The sequence below is a fragment of the Alternaria arborescens genome (genome assembly GCF_004154835.1).
Source record: "Alternaria arborescens strain FERA 675 chromosome Unknown contig_31, whole genome shotgun sequence".
Taxonomy (NCBI): domain Eukaryota; kingdom Fungi; phylum Ascomycota; class Dothideomycetes; order Pleosporales; family Pleosporaceae; genus Alternaria; species Alternaria arborescens.
Window position 1 is genome coordinate 232894 of NW_021167886.1, and position 22722 is coordinate 255615.

General features: G+C 51.8%; 7 protein-coding genes across 7 annotated transcripts; 2 read left to right on the forward strand and 5 right to left on the reverse strand.

Annotated features, from left to right (window-relative positions):
• Nucleotides 1-1466: 1466 nt before the first annotated feature.
• Nucleotides 1467-2726, reverse strand: AA0111_g10035 (Flavohemoprotein; the record flags this gene model as incomplete). The annotated part of the gene is made up of 1 exon (XM_028643740.1): nucleotides 1467-2726. The coding sequence occupies one exon, from the start codon at nucleotides 2724-2726 to the stop codon at nucleotides 1467-1469; it is 1260 nt and encodes a 419-aa protein (XP_028502459.1).
• A 1798-nt stretch (nucleotides 2727-4524) lies between these two features.
• Nucleotides 4525-8469, reverse strand: AA0111_g10036 (hypothetical protein; the record flags this gene model as incomplete). The annotated part of the gene is made up of 4 exons (XM_028643741.1): nucleotides 4525-5037; nucleotides 5093-5641; nucleotides 5690-6775; nucleotides 6826-8469. The coding sequence occupies 4 exons, from the start codon at nucleotides 8467-8469 to the stop codon at nucleotides 4525-4527; spliced, it is 3792 nt and encodes a 1263-aa protein (XP_028502458.1).
• A 447-nt stretch (nucleotides 8470-8916) lies between these two features.
• On the reverse strand, nucleotides 8917-12284 carry AA0111_g10037 (5'-3' exoribonuclease 2; the record flags this gene model as incomplete). The annotated part of the gene is made up of 2 exons (XM_028643742.1): nucleotides 8917-9721; nucleotides 9811-12284. The coding sequence occupies 2 exons, from the start codon at nucleotides 12282-12284 to the stop codon at nucleotides 8917-8919; spliced, it is 3279 nt and encodes a 1092-aa protein (XP_028502457.1).
• A 592-nt stretch (nucleotides 12285-12876) lies between these two features.
• AA0111_g10038 (hypothetical protein) lies at nucleotides 12877-16226 on the forward strand (the record flags this gene model as incomplete). The annotated part of the gene is made up of 3 exons (XM_028643743.1): nucleotides 12877-13203; nucleotides 13251-15992; nucleotides 16059-16226. 3 exons carry the CDS (start codon nucleotides 12877-12879, stop codon nucleotides 16224-16226), a joined length of 3237 nt encoding a protein of 1078 aa, XP_028502360.1.
• A 316-nt stretch (nucleotides 16227-16542) lies between these two features.
• Nucleotides 16543-17777, reverse strand: AA0111_g10039 (hypothetical protein; the record flags this gene model as incomplete). The annotated part of the gene is made up of 2 exons (XM_028643744.1): nucleotides 16543-17334; nucleotides 17400-17777. 2 exons carry the CDS (start codon nucleotides 17775-17777, stop codon nucleotides 16543-16545), a joined length of 1170 nt encoding a protein of 389 aa, XP_028502453.1.
• Nucleotides 17778-18548: 771 nt separating this feature from the next.
• AA0111_g10040 (hypothetical protein) lies at nucleotides 18549-20129 on the forward strand (the record flags this gene model as incomplete). Its single annotated transcript, XM_028643746.1, has 5 exons — nucleotides 18549-18771; nucleotides 18833-18939; nucleotides 18992-19166; nucleotides 19226-19634; nucleotides 19697-20129. 5 exons carry the CDS (start codon nucleotides 18549-18551, stop codon nucleotides 20127-20129), a joined length of 1347 nt encoding a protein of 448 aa, XP_028502373.1.
• Nucleotides 20130-21200: 1071 nt separating this feature from the next.
• On the reverse strand, nucleotides 21201-22191 carry AA0111_g10041 (hypothetical protein; the record flags this gene model as incomplete). The annotated part of the gene is made up of 2 exons (XM_028643747.1): nucleotides 21201-21937; nucleotides 22026-22191. The coding sequence occupies 2 exons, from the start codon at nucleotides 22189-22191 to the stop codon at nucleotides 21201-21203; spliced, it is 903 nt and encodes a 300-aa protein (XP_028502406.1).
• Between the last annotated feature and the right edge of the window lie 531 nt (nucleotides 22192-22722).

Below are 22722 nucleotides of genomic sequence, written 5' to 3' on the forward strand. Positions count from 1 at the left end.
TCGGTATACTTCCGCCAGATCCGTCTGTGCTTGCGCGTCCCACCAAAGAATACGTCCATATTTGCCGGACCCACTCCCAGCCTCGTCGCGTTTCCATGACTGACACGAGCATCTTCGAAACGTGCTGTGCACGGTTTTTCCGTTGCACATCACAAAAGCATAATTATTTCTACACCGCACCCTACTCCCCGTAGCCGTTCATAATCCATCTGCGATCGACAGCACAAGCTAAATCTTATTTCTTATTGAATCATCGTTACATCGTCACGCGCACACAACATGTACTGTGCCAACTACGGCAGAGCTGCCGTAACTGTTTCATCCTCCACCGCCGACATGGATTCCTGGGAGCTATTCTTGTCTCCGAGACGCACAGGGCGCCTCATATTTCCTTGCGCTTTGTGTCATCGCAACTGGCCAGCCGGCGGTTGCGGCCCCAGCTCCTTTGACCAACGTTCCGGCGCAAGGATGACCTGTCGCAACCCTGTGTCTAAGGCTCACACACTATCCGAGCGCCCTTCTGTGCAATTTCTAGAAGTCGGCCGGATTGGTCACTTTGCGCACACCCTCACTCGCCCACACCCTGTCTTTTCCAGAAAATTACCCCTTTCGCCGGTGAGGGCTCCGGACACGAGCCGCCGAGATGACTCTGCTTGAATGACTGCATGCCGTCATCTCAGTTGGCGCCTGCTTTCTACCCGCCAGCCTGCCAGCCATCCAGAATTCTCCCCCATAACGCCTTGTTTAGGTCGTGTCGACAAATCAGAGCGAGGCGGGAGCGCGTACACTTCCGATGCGCGTCCAGCGGCATGAATATGCTACGGACAACGTTCAGAATTCGGCCCTACCGTGTCATACGATCCTACCGGCCCTGCTCTGCTGGCAGGTGAGCCTCATGCACCCCTTATGCTCGGTGATCAAGTTCAGTGGGTAAGGGAGAGAGGGTTCTCTGCATGGTCCCGAGGACATTGCCCTGCGTTTACCCAAGTACCGTGAAGCAAGTGTGCGACCTCTGGCCTGACCTGACCTGCTGTTATGACCGGGACTTCGGAAATGGTCAATGTCCTAGTACCTGACCGTACCCGTTGACAGCCGCGGTAGGATGATCTACAATCAAAGCTCGTCGTTCCGCTGCACGTTTGTGTGGGAACGTTGCAAATGGCGTCCTGAGGTATGCGCGTTTGTTGTGTACATCCCGAGTTAGTGGTTGGTACGCCGCCGCTGCACAGACAACACCCGTCAATAACAGGCGCGCGGATGAGGCAAATCGAGTTGGATGTACTAACGCAGCGGGAATTTGATATGATAACTAATACACAGTTTACAGATAACGTACATGATGAATCACCAACCGGCTGACCCGATGTAAAGCAAAAAAAAAGGACAGTAACTTCATTCTACGCCAATCCTTCGTCTACGCCAATACTACGGTCGATCTCCATTATACACCCAATATTCTAATGCCTCTAGACCCTCGGTACTCCGCCGGTACCGAACAACTCCATCTTCACCCGTTCGCTAGGCACGCCATAGCTCTTCAACTTGGCCTCAACGTCGAGCATGAATCCTGTGGGTCCACAACAGTAGTACACTGTCTTGCCACTGTCCACATGCAGGTGTTGCCTGTCAATCTTGTCTAGATCGACGCGACCTTGTATGGTGTAGTCGCGACCCTGAACTTCCCCTTCGCTTGGACTTGACGAGTAGTACACAGCATGCACGTTCTCATTTGCGGCAGCGCATTGGTCGAAGTCGGCTTTAAACGCGCGTGTGGCCGAGTTACGTGCGCCTTGGATCCAGGTTATCGGGCGATTTGACTTCTCGCTCGTCAGCGAGTTGAAGATGGATGTCAAGGCAGTCAAACCGACGCCTGCTGAAATGAGCACGACAGGTGCATCCGCATCCACCTCGTCCTTGTCGAAGAAGAAATCTCCAAATGGGTGCGAGACCTTGATCACATCCCCCTCATTCTTCATGTCATGCAGCAGATTCGATATATAACCCGCATGCGTCATGTGTTTCTTCTCTCCCACCTCAATCCCTGGCTCTCTCTTGACACTTATCCTCAAATACTTCTTGCCCGGCGCGTCGCTCAGACTATACTGTCGCGCCTGCCACACGCCACCATCTAGCTCTTCCACGAATACATTGACCGAGATGTACTGTCCCGGCTTGTAAATCGGTAACTTGAACTCCTTGTCCACTGGCTCGAGATAGAAACTTGTAATCTCGTCACTCTCCTTTTCTTTCTTGGCAATGGAAAAGTCTTTCCAGTCAGGCCAGTAGGCCGTCTGTTTGTACATTTCGTCTTCTTTGCCAATCATCAGGTTGGCTAGTTGCCAGTACGCCGCTCCCCATGCTTCTAGGATTTCGGGTGTCGCGGCTTCACCCAACACTGTGCTCATCGTCTCGAGTAGATGTTTGCCGACGACGTCGTACTGGTCTGGGCGAATGAACAAGGATACGTGCTTGTGGCATATCAGTTCGACGGCGGGCGAGAGTTTGCCTAGGTCATCGATGTTGGCGGCGTAGGCGTAAAGAGCGCCGGCGAGCGCTTGGGCTTGGTGTCCGGTTGCTTGGTGGGTGTTGTTGAAGACATTCTTAAGCTCTGGGTGTACTTCTATGAGGTCGTGGTAGAACCTGGTTGTGATTGTGTTGCCGTGTTCGGCAAGGACAGGAACCGTGGCTTTGATCGTGCGGACTTGGGAGGGGGTTAGGGCGCCCATTTTCGTGGGATCGAGTAGTTGGAGTAGTATGTTTTCGGCTGTCCTCGGTGGATGGAAGATGAGTTTTATTGTCGAGAGAGGTGTTGGTTGCGATTGTTGTTGTGAATGATATGTCTGAAGATGGAGTGCACGGATTTCACTATTACCACTATTGAAGTAGTAATGAAAACTGATAATTAATATTGTATTTGCTACATCTGCACATCCCAAGCTTCTCTTTATATCGCATCACCATTGCGAACACACCTACAAACACACCACTCTCTTGTTTCCTACAAGACCCGCTGAAGTGTGCATCTCCGCGGTGATACACCATTCTTGCCTTTTGAGTAAGCAGGGTTTCTTACCTAAAACTCGGAAGGGTCCACAGCACCCTCGTGAAAGCGTGACGGAAACTACGCTTACCCGGATCAAATCAGCTGTAAGAGATGACATGTATTACGTATGGCCCACGTGTGATTGATGCGGCTTTCGCGGGTCCCGCCACTTTTTTCCGGCTGCAGGCATGGTTGCATGAGGATGTTCAGGTACGAACGTATGAAGTGGGTAGAAGCTGGTATAGGACTAGACTCCGAACGCAATATATGGGCACTCGAACACCTACACGTCGTCTTTTTTACTTGCATGCGACGGGAGGGAGGTTATGTCGCGGGATCACTGCTACTTGCGGCAAGATGGAGTTGCGATGTATCCCTTGAAAACCTCTCAATCATTTACATTGTTGCCGGAGACCTGTAAACCTTCTTCTCGCAGTTGCGCGTCCCGGGACTTCTTCTTCACCTCAAGCCACATACTGATGTTGCAGTAGTTGGTGCCGTTGTATGCAGTGACTAAAAATCACACCATCAACGTCAGATGGTTCTTCGCTTTTCTTTCCGAAATGCCGACTTCTTCCGGTCGGAACGCGTGCTGCACTCCCATGTAGGGCACTTTGGTCAGGCTACTGCGTCCGCTGATGACAACGATTTTCAGAATATCGGATGATGAAGCTTAAGAATTACTGGGTTTCTCCGTGGGGGAAGGGAACTAGGAGTGCGTGTCTTGACCGCAGACCGTTAGGTAGGTCCATGGTACGGGAAGAGCGCCGCGCTATTTATCACAAACGGAACCACGAGATCTATTGTTATCGACCTCGCAGCTGTTTCGCGCGACTTGTGTTATCGTGGACGGCGGTTTGGGACTTCAATGTGCACAAAACCAACTTGAGTGTGTGCTTGCTTATAAAAGCCACCTTTACAGTAGCAGCTACGCGACTTCTGAAGTTAACCTCTGCAGCATCCATCACGTTTTTGGTGTCTGATCATCAATGCGCATCCATCTTTCTGTTATTCAGTCGCCCAAATGAATAGCTTTAAGAAGAATTTCAAACTAATATCGCACATGTGGTTCATCATTCGATTTACCAGTAGCTGGGTGTCCAGTCGGATATTACACGACCGCGTTACGAATTGTCGTATTCTTGTAATTGACAAAAAACCTCGGCTGACTGACTCGTTCTTCAAAAGCCGCTAAGATCATAACCGAGCAGTCTAGACAGCACCTGGTTCATTGTTAAGGATCCTGTGCCAGCTGGTAGTACCTAGGCATGCTTGAGTGCTTACTTGGAATGACTCAGCCCTGTTCGACTGTCGCTGACCGTGATGGAAATATATTTGCGATAAGTCTGTCATACTTACCTTATCCCCGTGGGGTGCAGCTACTAGCGTCCTGGGGAGGTAGCATGCTCAATCACCTGGAACGGGCTGAAAGCGTGTTGATGACTCAAAGAAGTATTGAAATTACTAAGAAAAAGTAAAAATCAACCAGTCTTTGACCCTGAGTGTCGGCCTTCTGTTAGTATGCCATTCGCGCCCCAGAAAAGCGATAACAGCCCTGCAACAACAGTAATGGGGACTGCAGCATTCTGCAGATCGTCTGGATGGTTATATTGCCACCAACCCCAAAAGGCAAATGGAAGAGCCAGGATAAGAACATGATAGCACACTACATAAGCCACGGAGATCTCGTGTCTAACTGTTATACCCCATGCTTGGTGCTCCATTGAATTGTCGTCCCTAATTGCGAACTTGGATTTCTTCCTTGGAACGCGGTCAATAACTCTCCTGTTGATGAGATGTGGTACGCAATTGTGAAAAAATCTCCAGCGGCATGGGTCATTGCAGTTCATGAACATTGAAGCTTTGTGGCGGCTTATAAGAGGGTTTTCCGCATTACCCTTTGGAGGCGCTTTCGGGTTGTAGATGTATTCGAGAAAATCGGTAGGCAGCTCTGGATTCTCCAAGAAAACGAGATCGGAAGCCACTCTGTCGAACTAGTGTCTTGTGTCAGCAATATCATAGAGTCCAAATCGTTGATCGGACTCGTACTCTCACACCGTCACAAGCTCCAATGCGCCAAATAGAGAACCACCGGCTGAGTAGACCGCGATGCTTCCGATAATGGTCTCTTAAAGATCGAAAGAAGCGGCTGTCGTTGGTAAAATCGTCAATTTCGATATGTTCCAGCTCCGCAGTCTTGTTGTACGGTTGAGTACCGAAGATAATCCACCTTAGCGAAGGTGGACTACCAGAGCCGGAAACTGAGGTAAGTTGTTGGTTAGCTGGAAAGGATTGCGGGACTTGGGCAGGAGTCTGTGGGTTGACAGTCGTTCGACCAGTTGTGGTAGCCTGCACACCTGTTGTTGTTGTGGTCGTCGTTGAACTCAATGCCGTTGGCGAAGTCCCTTGTTGTCCACCAGTCAATGTCGAGAAGGAGTGTTTGATGTCGTCAGCCAATCGTCTCCACAAGGGTAGATCTGCCGAGGATTTGACGCATTGAGGCATGCTGAGCGATCCCGTCTCCAGACCTGGCAGTAAAACACTAACAACGTCTGCCTCTTCGGCACTTATCTCTTTCCAGAGTCTGGTGCCACACGACTATATATAGTCAGCTTGCTGGTCACTCTGCATGAGGTCTCTACTCACGCATTTCCAGATGAGACGTTTTTCGTTAGGTTTGAGGGCTCTCATACGGGGTGTCAGAGGCCACCAATCCCAATCTAACATCGTGAAGTCCTCAACGAGCGATTTCATCTGGTTGCTGATCGACTTATCCTCCTTAGTTGAGATCTCCACGGAAGTTGCAGGTAGGACGTCTCTGAGTGACTGTGGAAGAAGCAGCTCCCGAAACCCATCAAGTAAAACCTCGAACGACCTGGAGTTGCGAAAGAAATTTTCCATCCCAGTGACTTTTGTTACAAAGTTTTCCTTCGCCTCGCCCTCCAAGTCAAACCCCTCGTCTGAATCGCCACTAGGACTAGTTCCGGAGTCCGCATACTCGAGATCCTCAGGTTGTCCGTTTACCTTTTCCACAAGCCGAAGTTGCACTGCGTCCCGCTCATGTGAGTCTTCATTGGCGTGAGATGTGTGCGTGTAATCTTCCGCCCACATCTCCAGTCGCTCTTTTCGCATGCGAATTTGCTCCTCAGCTCTCCTTCCTGTTTCATCGTGTTCGACATCAGGTAAACTTATGATCTCTGCAATATTGCTGCTTATCCTTATCCTTCCCTTCCGAGACTTTAGTAGGCTAACGCTTTGCTTTTCCAGTTGGGTCTTAGCATCCATGAGCAAGCCACAGTAAAAGCTTTTGAGTAGCTTTCGCCCTTCATTAGCAAACTCAGCTTTGCCCAGCGCATCCACTACCCCGCTGCACAATGCACGGAGTTCCATATCATTTGCGAGCACATATGCGACGTGGGCCTTTGCATCTTTCTCACGTGCTGTCGTAATGTGTGAACTGACTGAACTAATTTCAAGCGGATCGTCGCCATCTGACACGTCGTCTTTCTCATAGTTCAGCACATTTCCTTCATGCACAAGCGTTTCGGAATGGCTTCCGCCGACACTATCCTGCCCCTGAACGGTAGACGCCGTTTCCAATAGCTCTTTCTCTCGTACAAAACCAAGAGCTAGCGCGTACACCTGGAGAGGTGCTTCTGGTATTTCCGACTTCAATTGCGATACGAATTGCCATGCTTCATGCACAAGACTACTAGAAGCGCTTGCAGATGGCTACATCATATGTCAGTAAATGAATATAGATTGTGTTCAGTACCCCTTACTGCGACTAGCACCTGTAGTACAGCCAGCGAGCGCACGCACTTAGCCGTCTCTCCTATTAGACTCATTGCTTCGACCCAGTGTAGAAGATGCTGCTGAAGAAAGACATGTACTGTGTCTCCATCTATGACATTCTGCTGGCTGCGCTCGAGGTGCTCGACCCAGTACTGGCACGCATATCGCAGCTCGGATGACAGGCTAATAGCCAGTATGTCCTCTCCTATGTCGCTTACTAGAGTGCTAGGCTCAGAGAGACTGCACATATTCTGTCGAAGGCTTGTAGGCGCCGACATGAGCTTGATGCAGCAACCTGCCAACTTGTTGTGGGCGATCTTCTCACCTACATAGAACCTGTCGCCGCATTTGTTTTGGCCGAACAGGAAGTTGCGGAGCGAAGGGTGATGCAGGCGGATTGGCCGGCTTTGATCATCCGGGATGTCGAGAATGGCGTGGAGGTCTTCTAGCGCCGGTTCAATCACTTCTGCAACGTCTAGTAGCTGACCTAGAGACTGCACAGAGAGAGGAGAGTATAGCGCTACTATACTTCCCAGAACATATTGGATGTTTATCAGTAGTTCCTCCTGTTCTATGATTCTGTGCTCAAAGATCTGGATCGAGTTCTCTAGCACTGTGGTGTAGATCTGGTTGAGGAGCTTCTCTGGTCTGGTAGTAACTTCACCGTCGTTGCGCAGAATCGTCTCCAGCCTCTCAGGTGCAAAGCGCTTCCCATCGCGGATAAAGCGACACGCAGTGGCGGCCCAGATGAACAGGCCACCTGCACTCTGCACCAGCTGCGCGATGATCTCTGCACCTGGCCAGCCATCAGTGAGATTGAGTTCGCGTCCAGTAAGCTGGAGGTCGTGTTGTAGGAGAAGGGCTATATCATGGTCGACGATCGACCGCGATATGTGCTGCAGCACAACGTCTTGAAGCTCTACATGCGGTATGCGGCGGAATCCGTCTCGGATCCGCCGTTCAGGCCTGCTTGTCAGCAGTACCCGCAGCCGGTCTCTCGTCAGCGATTGAGTCTCGGACAGCAGCTGCAAGATGATCTTGATGTCGATGTCGCTGTCGCATTCATCGAGCGCGTCTACAACCAGAACGAGCGGGGCTGTCAATGGGTAGTCGCTCTCGCCAAGCTTCGACAATGGGGCGAGGACAAGGTGATGCCACTGGTCCCGCAGAGACCGGCTAGCAATATCGGTGCGCTCTACAACTGCGTCGCTAATGTACTGCCTTAATACTGGCACATTGTTCGCAATGTCTACTGCAATGCTTGTAACCAAGTTGCCCGCATAGCTTACGTCGTCGCTGCTACGTGAAAAAAAGAAGCTAGCCGCTAGACGCTGCTCCTCGTGGTAGCTGCGCGCAACCGTCCGCGCAACCGTCGACTTGCCCGTGCCTGCTAGCCCTCTCAGCCAGAAGATGCACTGATCGTCTTGTCTATCTGCCCAGCTGTGTATCTCGCGCAGGAGGTCGACGCGCGTGTTAGGCAGGCAGACAGGCTCGTGCTGTTGAGTGTACGAATTGAAGGACGCTTTTCTGGTGTACGGTAGGTGGTCGAGAGGGTTGTCGGTTCCTAGACGTATGCTTAGTCCCTTGCTGGAATGTATGTCATCTATGGTGGACTTGTGATCCGAAGCCATTATGGTGCATCCGATGAAAGCTACTAGGGCAAAGAGCAACGTACTTTAATGAATATCGACAGTAGTGGGCGCATGCGATGATTGGCGGTTGAAAGAGGGCGTCGGGCAGCAGCACTTGGCTACGGTTCAGCCTTGCCATGGACGCCTGCCGCCGTCTCACAATGAGTTAGAACTTCATTTCGTTCCTCGAGCTTGCTTTATAACGTCCACTGTTTTTTTTTGTCCATGCAATACTACTCCAAAATCATCATATAAGAATGGGAAGGCCTAGAAGAGGCCCTTACGGACGCACATCTCTCTCACAAAACCAATGTGGACTTATCTTACAAACAACAACAACAACAACCACCTTCACTGCCTTCTCCTCCTCGCATCTCTCTCACCGATCCAATCCCTGCCCATCCCCGCCCCTCCAGATCCATCTTCTTGCTGCTGCTGCTGCCACTCCTAACGGTAGTCATTAGAGTTGTAATTCTGCCTATTACCTTGATATCCACCTCCGTTACCACCACGTCCACCACCACCACGTCCACCCCTACCACCACCCCTCCCTCCTCTATCACTATGCCCTTGATATCCACCACCACCGCCGCTATTACTACTACGTCCAAGTATCTCATCCGCCGGTCTATAAAACCTCTCATCCCTCAACGAACTCCCACCAGGTGCCTGTTGCGGCGGCGGCTGATTCCCACCTCCGCCGTTCATCCAAGCAGGTCGCTGTTGAGTAATTGGCGGCGGCGGAGCGCCGTAGCCAGAAGGGGGAGGAGCGAAACCAGGAGGAGGAGCGAAACCAGGCGGAGGGACCCAACCCGGTGGTGGGGGAGGAAAGTTACCCGCAGCGAATGGAGGGGGAGGAGCAAAGTTACCGCCGGGACCAGGGAATGGAGGAGGAGGACCGCCATAGCCGCCTTGGTTCCCACCGTAACCTCCTTGGTTGCCACCGTAATTGCCGCTGCCTCCACGCCCGTTCTGGTAGCCTCCTCCTCCTCCTCTTCCACCGCCATTGTGGTAGTTGTCGTTGCCGCGGCGGTCGTTGTTGTAATTGTTGTTGTTGCCGCCACCGCCCCCTCGCCACCCTCCCCCTCCACGACCTCCGCCACGACCACCGCGGAAACCGCCGCGTTCATTGGAGCGACGTACGGATTCTGCTTCACCGGGGCTGAGCGCCGGTTTGGGTAGTTTGACGCCAGGGAGTAGGGCGGACTGGTGTGCTCTAGCGGAGCTCAGACTAGGCATTTCGTAGTATACTCTGTTATCCATCGTAATTAGCATTTAGCCACCATTATCTCGCACGTAGAAAGAAGAGAAAAAAACTGAGTAGGGAGAGGGAGAACATACCTCATACTCCTATCCTGCGTAACCTCAAACTCCGTGATGCCCTGCGCATCAAACGGCGGAACAAGCTGACTGTCCATGACAAAGAGATCATGTGGTTCAATATCGCCATGTAACGCGCGACTTTTCGTGGGGTCGATCTTGTGCTTCTGTTGGCCCTTGCGGTACAGCGCTTTCTCCACGTCGTCAAAGAGACCGCTTTCCTGGGAGAAGATGAGAGTTTCTTTACCAAACTCATTGCGCTTCCTCTCGTCATCTGAGAGCTCGGGGTACTTGGTCGCCATGGCGTCGAGCAAGCGCTTCGAGTCGATAAAAGGCAAAATGGCAACGCCCTGCCAAGCAAACTTCTTGCCATTGAGATCAATGGGGAAATCTTGAGGGTAGAAATCCACAATGCTACTATCGGGGTCTTCCATGAGGATACGGAAGGGCTCGGGGATAGCGTGGTTCGATGCGGCGGGCAAAACACCCATGAGTTGCTCGTAAGGGTGGAAAGGCGTGCCCTTCTCGAACAACTTGCGCGGATCCATGTCTTCAAGACCGACAAAGTCGGCGGCAAAGGGCGCGTAGTGGTGGGGGAAATACCAGGTCCAACTAGGGCAGCCTTGCATATAGTAGGCCAATACCCAACAGAGACCCTCGGCGTACTGACGTGCAACTTTGTTGCGGAAGGCGATGTCGTTGGGGTCGACGCCGAACTTTTGTTCGTAGTAACGCTCCTCGTAGCCATCCTCCCAAAGCATGATGGTATCTTCTTGTGGGCCATCTTCCTTCTTTGGGGTCTCGACAGCCTGGGCAGGTGACTCAGGAATGACGGGCGTGTTGCGACCAGGTGTACCGTTGTCAGCGTCCTCTACCTCATCTGCTTTGCGCTTTCCAAGGACGGCAGTTTCGCCCTCGGGAGCGGGCTCTGCCGGGGTCGGCTCAGGCGCGGCTGTACCATCAGCCTTGGCCTTCATGAGCTCCTTGAGCCGAGCAGCTGCGCTCTTGTTGGACTGAGCGTCTCGGGTATGCATGATGTCCTTGTGCACATCGCGCACTTCCTTTGACTGCGCATCCTTGGGGTCGAAGAATACTATACCTGCGCTGGTATAAGTGTCGGTACTCTCCTTGGCACGCTTGAAGCCAGGTGGGCCGCTTGCTTCGGTTCGTTGGCGCTTGTTGTTGTTGTTCTGTGCCTCGCGTCTAGCCCTGTTTGCTGCCTGGCGATCCGAAACTTCCTTTCGCTTCTTGAAGATGCCAGCTTCTCGGGACGCCAGAGCGGACATGATCTGCTGTACACGACGCATGTCTGGGAAACCGTCTTTGGTCACATAATCATCCATATCAGCGGCGAGATCGCGCCAGATGCTGATGAGTAAGTCGATACCCTGGTCTCGAATCTCGAGACTGGGCAGATGTGGCAAGAAATCGTTACCGACAAAGAAACACATAAAGACCCAGTCATCGAGTGAGCGTTCTAGATCATACTTGAACTTGCGCTTTGGCGTGTCCATCTCTACTGCCAAGTATTCGCGCAAAATGTTGGTATGTAGCCAGATGAAGGGCTTGAGTTGGTGCTCAGAATTGGACCACTCTTCAGCGGCTTCCTCTTCGGTGAGCTTCTTGCCATCGTCGGGGAATTCACAGTTGTTTCGAATATGTCCTTTGCGGCCGCAGCGGGTGCAGACCTTGTCCTTACCCGAGTCATAGAAGACATCTTCTCTGAGAACACGGAAATAAGGCTCATGGGTAGCAAGACTCAACATGATCAGATCGGCATCCAAGCCGTAAATAACGTGTGAAGTGTTGGGGTCATGGGTAGGCATAGAGCGCTGTGAGCGGATAAAGTTCATAATCTTGTGTTCTCCCTCACCAGGCACAGATGCATCGGAGATGATGACTTTCATGTCCTTCCACGAGGGATCGGTTGTGAACTTGTAGGCACACCAGTATTGAAGACTCTCGGCAAGAAGATGCATGAAAGGGGTACCAGGCGTGATTGCATTCGAGTCCCAGGTCTTTTCGATGACCTCTTCGAGACTGGAAATGTCCTCGCCACGACTTGCTTTCTGCGAGTTGAGCATCTTTTGGAATTCAGCACGCTCGTCGTCCTTTTCCTTTGCCTCTTTTGCGGCGCGGAAACGACGCGAACGCTGCTGGTTCATCTTGGCACGAGGCGCAACGCCATCGACTGCCATGTAGAGAAGCTTACGGGGACGGACCATGCCGACACAGCGATCAGTGTACTCGAAGATGGCCATCATCATGTCGGCCTCAGTCTTGGGCGCAGGCTTATCTTCAGGGTGCGAGCAAGGATGGACAATGCCGTTCATGTCGAGGTATAGGTTGTCGAACTCTTCGCCGTTGGGATTGGGGCCGGTGCGGTCTACTGGGATGACATGGTCGCCGACCTTTTTAGGCAGCTCCTCTTGCACAGTGGATACGATCTTGGGGTATTTCTGGCTGAGCCAGCGGAACATGGCTGGGACACCCATGATGGCGGTGGGAGGGGAAAGTAGCTGGGAAGGGTATTATTGCGAAAGCGAGAGCGCGCGTACTGAGATGTGAGTATCTGAGTAGTACTGCGATGATAGTGAGAGATCAAAGGGTGGCGATGAAGCTCCTGTGGATGATGCGCCGATGAAAAGAAAGAGACTGCCCCAGGGCGATGAAAGTGCTGTCCTCCTCTTGTCACTCTGGATAATATCCAGGAGCACGTTATTTGAACCCTTTTCGCGCGACACCGAGTTGCGCACGAGATGGATGGGCGATGGAGAGTGAGGGGGGGGAGAAGAGGTTGTTGAAGTAATGGACGACGCGCTCTTCGCAGACAGTCGCGGCCGAGACGTGGAGTCGCGGTTTTGCCGACGCCGACCCGCCGACGTGAGCAGGGGTAAGAGGCTGAGCAGGGGTAGTGGGGGCTCGTGCGCTAAATTATACGCGGAGCACGTCGTGTCTCCACGTAGTAGAATTACACGAGAGTCTTGGAGGACTACAACCATGGAGTCGTAATACCTGGAGTCGTAATACTCTACATCTGCCAAATCCGTAATCCTCCATGGAGTCATAGTCCCCTACTCTTCCAAGATGATGCGAGTTCTCGAGGCCAACGCGCCTCCCAAGCAGAGGGCCACCGACACCATCAGCACGCTTAGCGGGCGGCTGACGAGCGCAACCCTCCTCGAAGACCGTCGCGCCGCCATCCTCGGCCTCCGGAGCTTCGCCAAAGAGTACCCGGCCTCGGTCGCATCCGACGCGCTCAAGGGACTCATCGAGGCCCTGACAAAAGATAGCGAGGATGTCGACACTCTCAAGGTGGTGCTCGAGACACTGCTCATGCTCTTCCACCCCGACGAGCACAGCCCCGAGGCCTCGCCAGAACTCGAGTTTCTGCTGGCAGACCAGTTCTCACAGGTACTTCCTGTGCTTGTATCAACAACCTAGTGCTGAGCTTATGGTAGCCCCAAGACAACATCACGCTTCTCCTCGCCCCCCTCGACCCGCCCGACTTCTACCCCCGCCTCTACTCCCTGCAGCTCATCCGCGCCATCTCCCTGGCCCGGCCCCAACGAACACAGGAATGCGTCCTCACAGCCCCCGGCGGCATCGAGCGCTTGGTAGCCACCCTCGACGACCCCCGCGATGCCATCCGTAACGAAGCCCTCGTCGTCCTCACCGACCTGTCCCGCACCTCGACCGAGCTCCAGAAGCTCTTCGTCTTCGAGGATGCCTTTACCAAGGTCTTCAACATGATCCACCAAGACGGCGGGCTCACACAGGGCGGCGTCGTGGTCCAGGATTGTCTGAGTCTGCTGGCCATCCTTGTGCGAAGCAACGTGTCCAACCAGACCAACATAAGGGAAATGGGCCACGTCGCCCGCTTTGCCGCGCTTCTGCCAGGAGGCAACAAGCCGAAAAAGGCACGCCCAGGTGCAGAAGACGAGGATGAATGGGTCAGCCCACAAAGCGACAAGAACATCTGGGGGCTGCTAGCCATTATGCGCATGTTCCTCGTCAAGGGCAGTGCGGGCACGCTACAGAACCAGAATGTCTTCCAACAACATGGCCTCGTTCGACAACTTTTGAACTTCACTTTCGACCCTGCAACCGCCATGCCCATCAAGATCGAGGCTCTCAACACCCTCGCCGATCTCATCAGAGGCAATGCTCGGCTGCAAGAAGGATTCGCTGGAGAGCAGGTCAGGCCCATTGTTGAACCCGCTACCAATGGCGCTACTTCTCCCAACGGCGTAGCCTCCGTATACGTTATCGAAGCCCTCCTCAACCTTGTCCTTTCCCCAGCACCCAATGAGCTATTTGATTTGCGCAATGCAGGCTGCGAGTGTATCAAGTCCTACTTCTACAACCACGTACAGATAAAATCCCATTTCCTCAACCGCGCCATTGATGGCCACGAGGGCGGCGACGAAACAGCGAATGCTTTGACAATCCTGATGGCCGGACCACAAGTACCACCCACGGGCGACCCATACAGGATCTGGTTTGCAGCAAATCTCATCTATCACCTCATCTTCGATGACGACCAAGCGAAAAACACGCTTATGCAGGTCAAAGAGGGCGATGCAGAGAGTGGAGAGGAGGTCGTCACGTGTATACAAACACTCACAGCAAATCTTATCGCTAGTCTGCAACTCGGCGAGGACGAACGCATATCAGTAGCCTACCTCATGCTCCTGCTCGGCTGGCTCTTCGAAGATGCAGCCGCTGTAGACGACTTTTTGGGTGAAGCAAGTAGTTTGCAGAGTCTGGTACAGGCCGTTCTCACACCTGGAGAAGATCGCGTCATGATACGTGGGCTGTGTGCGGCGCTACTGGGAGTTGTATACGAGTTCTCAACTAGAGACTCCCCTGTGCCACGGCGCGAACTTCAACCCGTACTCATGTCGAAGCTCGGCCGCGACAAGTATCTTGATGCTATTACCGAATTACGGCGGCACCCGCTTGTGCGTGACTTTGAAGTCTTGCCGAAGACTGGGGGTGGAGGGGGGAGTCTGCCCGATATCTTCTTCGACGAGGCTTTTGTGGACTTTTTGAAAGACAATTTCAGCAGGCTATCGAGAGCGATTGACCGTAACCCGAATATTGAACAGCACCAAAGTCACGACGGTGTCGATCGAGATGTAGTCGATGCGCTTCGTGGGGAGAGTAACGAGAAAGAGCAAACCATCCAAGAACTACGCGCGCAGGTCATGACGCTCGAGCAGAAGATTGATCAAGAACAAGCTGAACATCGCAAGACTCAGCAGTCCGCCGAGGAGCAACGCAGTACGCTGAAACGTATCAACGATAAGTTGCACGACGATATCGAAAAGGAAGCCGCGAAGAAGGATCGTGAGCATAGACAAGCGATGCTAGAAACGGAAAACAAGTACAATCTCCAGATTGTCGCTTTGAACAACAAAGTACAACAAACGAGCAAAGACGCTAATCTCGCTGTCGCAAAGGTCAGGCAAGAGTACGAAGAGCAGCTTCACGACGCACATCGAACGCGCACTGAGTTGGAGCGGAGGTTGGGTGCGAGCGAGAAGGCGAGACAGGAGGCTGTCGAGAATGTCAAGGGCTTGCAGGAGACACTATTACAAACACGGGCTGAGGTATCGACCATTAGCGAAACTCTACGCAACGCACAGAGTCATGTGCAAAATAGCGAGGCGCAGCTGCAATTGCTGAATGAGGAGAAGGAGCGGGTTGTCAAGGAAAAGGAAAGCCAGATCAAGCAGCTGGAAGAAGAGATGGAAGGACGAGCCCAAGAAAAGGACGCGCGACTCCTGGAAGTAGAGGCCGAACACGAAACCGCGCTACAACAAGCCAGCTCAGAAAAGAGTGCTTTGCAATCTGCTACGGAGAAACTGAAAAAGGAGAATCAAGACCTCAAGACGAAAGCGCAAGACGCGACGTGGAAAGTTAAAGAAGCAGAAGAGAAACTACGGAAAGCTGAAGCAACTGCCAAATCGACAGAAGATAAACTCCGCAAGGCGGAAGCTAGCGCCAAGGCTGCTGCCGCTGCTGCTGCTACCTCTCAAAAGGGCGGCGGCGCCAGCGCCAACAACAAGGACAAAGAGATCAAGGAGCTCAAGGAGAAGCTGAAGAAGGCGGAGGAAGCGGAGAAGGAGAAGGCGACCGAGTTGGAGGATTTGATCATGGTGTTGAGTGATTTGGAGGAGAAGAGGTCAAAGGATAAGGTATGTCTTTCCATCGTTGTAATCGCTACGACGGGTGCGTGTGGACGATGTCACTAACGCAAACAGGAACGACTCAAAGCTCTTGGAGAGGAGGTGTCGGATGATGAGGATGAGGATGAGGATGACGAGGATGACGAGGATGAGGGTGATGATGACGACGACGATGATGATGATGAAGAGAGTGATGAAGATGAGGAAGGGGAGGACGATGAGGAAAAGGAGAAGAAGAAATAGGCTTGATTGAGATGGAGTCTAGAGACATTTGCTCTCTATGATCAATAATGTTTCTTGATTTTGAGGATAAATCGCATGGGAGGAGCATATGGCCTGAGCAGAAACAGCTCTCGAATGTGAAACATGAATATCATGTCACTTGCGATTCAAGATTGCACCGTCACTAGCTGGGTAAAGTGTAGGGCTGTAGCTACAGCGTTGGAAAAAGGCCAAAGGAAAATGTTTTTTCAAACGCTACACAAAAACAAAAGTCAGGGTATTGAGTATTCTCGAAGTGCTCTTTTATGCCATGGCTCTTCTATCGTCAAGCCTATCTTTATTGCCCGTCTGGCGGTAGCTCCAGTGTCACCTCCAACGCTGCATACACGGCTTGGATGTATGACTTGGTCCGAGTACCGCCCAACAGTGTCGCATCCATTTTATTCATCATATACGTCACTGTCAGTTTCCGCTCTACGTCCATAATCACCATACTTCCACCCCAGCCTCCCCATGTGCAGATCCGACCATCGGGTAACCACTCCATAATGGTGTCCTTTCCTGTCAATGCAAAGCCCATGCCCCATCTGATTTTCTGGCCGACGACCAGGTCGTGTCCATTTTGCTGCTCCTGAAAGATGAGGTCGATCGTCGCAGGCGAGAGGAGTTTCCGGCCGCCGTTGATGCCTCCAAGCGAAACGGTCGACATGATGCGCCCGACGCCCGCAGCGTTGGAATGTCCGTTCGATGCTGCGAGTTCCGCAGACCGCCAGAGGGGCTTATTGGCTTCGGTTGCATCCATGGACGGATTCCCTAACGAATTAGAAGGATCAGTGTAGTCAACCTCCTTGTCCGGCAAGTGCCATGGAGGCGGCGCACTGATGGTGGCAACACGGCTCAAGTCTGCTTCCTTGACACCGTACTGAAAATCTGCGCCTAGAGGCTGTACAAGTTCTTCCTGGACAAACTCCCCAAAAGGTTTGCCTGTGACGCGAGATACGAGGGCGCCGATGAGGGGACCCATGGTCAACCCGTGATATCCAGACGCACTGCCTGGTTTGAACATTGGCGCCTGTTGCTCAAGCATCTTTACTGCCTTGTCCAAATTGCAGATGTCCTGTACTGAAACCTAATTTTAGGTGTACAAAGTCAGTGTATATCTCACATGCAGTTCGTTCATGGACATTTTTTTACCTTCTGCGCCCAGCTGCACAGGCCAGACGCATGGCTCAGCAAATGTCGTACTTCGATATCTTGTTTTCCGTTCACGGCGAACTCGGGCCAGTACTTTGCGACCTTTTCGAACGGGTCTAGGAGGCCTCGGTCGATGCAAATAAGTGCTGCGAGACTGGTAACGGTTTTCGTAGTTGACCAGACGTTGACGAGGGTATCTTCTTGCCATTCGCGCGTGCGCGTCTCATCTACGTAGCCACCCCAGATATCAACAACGTCCTTGCCGTTAATATTCACGAAGATGGAAGCGCCTATATCCTTGCCGTCTGTGATGCTTGCCTGTAGCAGCAGTGCCACCGCCTTGAAGCGGTCTTCGTAGGAGCCGTGAATGGTTGCCATTGTGCAGACTTTATATGCGCTCTGAGATTGTGTTTTTATGATAGCCAGAAGACAGCTGAACTCATCAGCGATATGGCCTATCTTTTTATAACCATCAACATATCAATGTCCCAGAGTAAACATCCGTCATGCATCATACAGACAGATACACTCCGTATTCGGCCCGTATTCGGTGTTCGGAGATGTCGTACACTCCGCAACCGTGTGCCACTGTAGCCATTCGAAGAGCTTTGGTAAAGAACTGGTAGCGAGTGATCACTAGATTGAGTTGCTTACTTGATACCCACATATCCTTCAGTCTTAGTCTTGTTTAGGAAAGTTACTCCATGCCAAGCAAAAGCTGCGGGACTAGACGCATCCGATCACATTACCTAGATCCAGTGGCGGCACATGCGGAACCTAACTGGGAATTGAAACTGGCTTGTGGTCCAAGAAGCGCTGTCTCGGCGATGCAATGTTCGCCGCGCCGAAGAGAATGCATGTCTGCCATATCACAGTGGCTCCACTTGATTGGCTGTGCTCTGCGACGCTGGCTTACCAACTATATGCTATACAACACAATCCTGCCCGAGCCGAGATAAGGCATCACAAAATGTTTTGTTCCGGCCATGGTAAAGTTTCCGACGGACCAGCAAGTGAGCTTGGACTTGTCTTATAAAAGCTACGCTACTAACGACGACATCAACAACAATATCGACGCCGTAGCTCTGGGAAGTTTTATTTGTGTGTAAGATCGGGACTCCCAGCATTTGACCAAGTTCGCAGTTCAGCATGTCTATTCACAATTTCAGCATCACCAGCACATTCGACTTACACAAAGCGATTCCTCCGGGGATCAGTCAGACTCCACAAGTGGGCGAGTCGTACGAAAAGGCCAACTCCGGTCCTATCTTAGCATCGACTTCGAGTAAGGCTCCAGATGGTGGTCTGAATGCGTGGCTAGTAGTGTTTGGTGCCTGGTGTACCTCCTTCTGCAGTTTCGGGTGGAACAACAGTATGTTCATTTGATTACACTGCTCTCTCGCTTCTGGACGCTGACAACGCGTCTCTTCTAGGCATTGGCACTTTTCAGCAGTACTATCAAACAGAGCTTCTGCAGCAATATTCGCCAGGAACAATATCCTGGATCCCCTCCTTGCAGATATTCTTCATGTTCGCTATGGTAAGTATGCATATCCAAGCGGACTACCTACAGGATTCTGATCGTCATTTAGGGTCCAATCGTTGGCAGACTTTACGATCGTTACGGGCCACGATACCTGATATTCGTTGGGTCCTTCCTCCATGTCTTCGGATTGATGATGACGTCCATCTCGACAAAGTACTATCAAATCATGCTTTCTCAAAGTGTCTGTAGTGCTATCGGCGTTTCACTTATATTCCAGCCAGGTCAGTGTCTCAGTTTGTGAAAATCATGATGAGAGTCACGGTTTCTAACCCTACTGAAGCTCTCAATGCCATCGCCAGCTGGTTCGATAAGAAACGTGGTATAGCCTATGGCATCCTTTCCACTGGGTCTAGCGTCGGCGGCATCGTCTTTCCCATCATGACTAGTCGCCTCATTCCGTCCGTGGGTTTTGCATGGACATTGCGTATCGCTGCTTTTCTGATCCTCTTCTTGCTTATTCTCGCTTGCTTGACTGTCAAGTCTCGATTTCCTCCCAATCGGCAGGTTGTCACCAGAAAACAACTTGTCGCGCCATTCCATGAGCCAGAATTCCTTGCTCTCAACGCCGGACTGTGTTTATTCACATTCGGCATGTTTATTCCCATCAACTACTTTGTGGTGGAAGCTACGGCCAATGGGATGAGCCGAGGTATAGCACAATACCTCGTCGCCATGTTCAATGCTGCTAGGTACGCCCCCAAATTTCCATTTCTTTCCTGCAAGCATTGGCTGATGGTGGCTTTGCACACAGTCTCTTTGGTCGTCTCCTCACCGGATATCTAGCCGACCGTATCGGAAAATACAACGTCTTCACCTTGGCTGCGTTCGCCACTGGAACAAGTACCTTAGCCTTGTGGCTTCCATCCGGCAGAAACGATGCTGCACATATCGCGTATTCAGTTCTATATGGATTCTTCTCCGGCGCTTATGTCTCCCTGATAGCGGGTCTGGTAGCACAAATTTCTCCAATAGAGCAAATTGGATTCAGGACGGGACTGGTGTTCTTCGTCAACAGCATTGGAGCGTTAACGACGTCGCCTATTGCTGGCGCGATCCTGGACAGGGAGAATGGAAGATGGACGGGAGTCAAAGTATTCTCTGGTGTTCTCTGCATCGCAGGCACAGCGTTCGTGTTTGGGGCGAGAATCTACAAAGTCGGCTGGAAGTTCAATGTCCTCTTCTGACATGGTAACAGCTTTGGCTGCAATCACACCAAGGATATGTTGTCATGTTTTTACCTCGATTTATTACATCTTTCCGAAATGACCGATCAATTTATAGAGACATTCGGATGTATAATTATAGACTAAGTTTATTGTAGAATTGCACATGTCAGAGATCCAGGAACCCAGAGCTCAGAAGCTCCCCAAATCTGTATTGTCCATCGTTGAGTCTCAATATAGATAGTTAAATGTATTCGTAATTGGGTCCATAATTGAGGGCAGTTGTGCTTCGTAAGTAGATCACTTATCTTAACAGTGGTCGCCGTCTCCACATCAAAGCTCTGCCCTGGCTCAATTCCCATGACGACGTCTCCTTTGCCTCCTGCTGATGCGGAATCCCTCGATTCCATTGCCTTCTCCCTCAGTCTGCTCAAGAGCGTCCAATTCGAGCCTGCCTCATAAAGGAATCCATTTGCAAGGCAAGAATTTGCCAACATCCACGCCCTGTCCGCGCTAGGACTTGGAAGTGGTTGCTGATTCCTAGGGTTTTGGACGTGTCAAGGAGGTCTCTTTCTGTTCCTTGACGCGCCTTGTTTGTTCGTAGAGACGAAGGCGTAGTGGCAAGCGTCGAAGCGTGGTGTCGTAGCCATATCTGGCGAGTGACGAAGTCGAATTTGCTGGGAATTAGCTTGCCAATAAGATACGCCATGCGTTGTATGGGAATATTCTGGTCGCAGTGTTGCAAATACTCAATCTCGAAATGTGCCCTGAGCGTTTCGTACGCTTGTTGCCATGCCATTTCATTAGGGTAGCTCATGTTGGATGAAGCGCCCAGTGACAGTTGTCGGAGAACATTATAAGCTTCGATGACCATTAGACTAAAAGAAATGTCAGTCCATTTTGACTCCACAGTAGGGAGGCCTTTTATTGAGAGCAAAGTGCTCCGGTCAGGCAACTTCGCGCCGCTTAGTGCTACACGGTCAGGAATGACCACGTCCTCAAGACTATCTTGCTTGGTTCGACAGACTTGATTTGATAGAACAGTTATAATGATTAATAATTGTCTGAGGGATGAGCCAATGTTTCCTTCGATCAGAACACCATGGCTCCTCCGTCCACGATAATGTCTGTTCCATTTATATACCGTCCCGCGTTACTACATAGCAACACCAGGGGCCCTGTCAGTTCCCACGGATGACCCATACGGCCCATCGGATTCCTCTCATTCCAGCTCTTGCGCGCTCTAATCAAACCATCACCGTCGTTAAGTATCGTGTCCATGTAGCCTGGGCTCAAGCAGTTAACTCTGATGCCAAAGCTACTCCACTCAGCAGCCAAGCTCTTTGCCAGCGATAGCAACGCTGTCTTGGACGAGTTGTATGCACATTGCGGCTGTGGGTAGTTTGTATGATGCGCAGAAATACTCGCAGTAAAGGTGATGCTCCCTCCAGTCCCTTGAGCGCGCAATTGCTTCGCAACAGCCTGCGCGCAGAGAAAAGAGCCTGTGAGATTGATGTCGTGTGTGCGCCGCCATTCGTCGGCAGCCATTTCTATGGCGTGTGTGCAGCCTACGACGCCCGCAAAGCAGCATAGCATGTCTATACTGCCCAGCACCTTGACGGAGCTTTCTACGGCCGATGCAATGGCTTTCTCGTCGCGCACATCGACGGCTTCGGTCATGATGCGCGCGTGGGGAAACTTGGCATGGAGTTTCTTGACGCTTTCGAATGCTTGATCCGGGTTCATGTCCCATAGGGCCAAGCCTGTAGCACCATGTTCGAGGAGCGCCTGCGCGGCTTCAAGTGCAAGTGTACCTGCGCCACCAGTGACTAGGACATAATTGGTTAGCTGGACGTTCAAGTGTATAGTGCATGGGGTGGGACAGGCGAGTATGCTACCCTGCAGATGTTCACGTACTAACTGCGTTTCCCTTGACCTGGAACCTATACTGAGCTCTTTGTGCGGTAGAAAGGTCGTGTGGGGGTGGTTTGGGCGCTGTGAGAGGGTTGTCTGCTGTTGACAGTGTCATCTCTGGCAGCTGTCGGTTGACTAGCGCAGCGCGGTCATCTCCGTCTCCTGGCATTCTGACTGGGTTGCTAATGTGGTGAAGCTTGATGCGTATGTACAGAGAACTTCTTGTTATTCTCTAAGCGCGCAATACGGACTCGGGGTTCTTATGAATTTCTTCGGACGACAGCAGTCCGCATGTACAGATGGTCGGTGGAGCTTGCCCAGCTCGAACATGACGTCGCGAGCTCTGCCCCACTAACGTTCTTTCACCACCCCACCAGAGTCCGAGGCAGGTTTGCCGAGCGTGGGGTCTCTCTCGTCTGTACAGCACCAGCAACACGTCTGCGACACCTCTACAACACCTTTGATATCGGCGTTGCAACCCCTTCACTTGCAGTTCGTGGCAACATTTCGCAAAATCATGGCATGGAAATTCGGAGATCGCGATGTCCGTATGGCAATTAGCAAACAGATTAGCTGTATCATCAAAGAAAAGGAGTCTTGTGGCTTCCATATCAACCAACAATAAAAGTATAGTAACAAGTGTAAATGATTCCCTGCACCTTGTTTGCAGCTGGGAGCAGCGATAGCACGCATTCTCGCA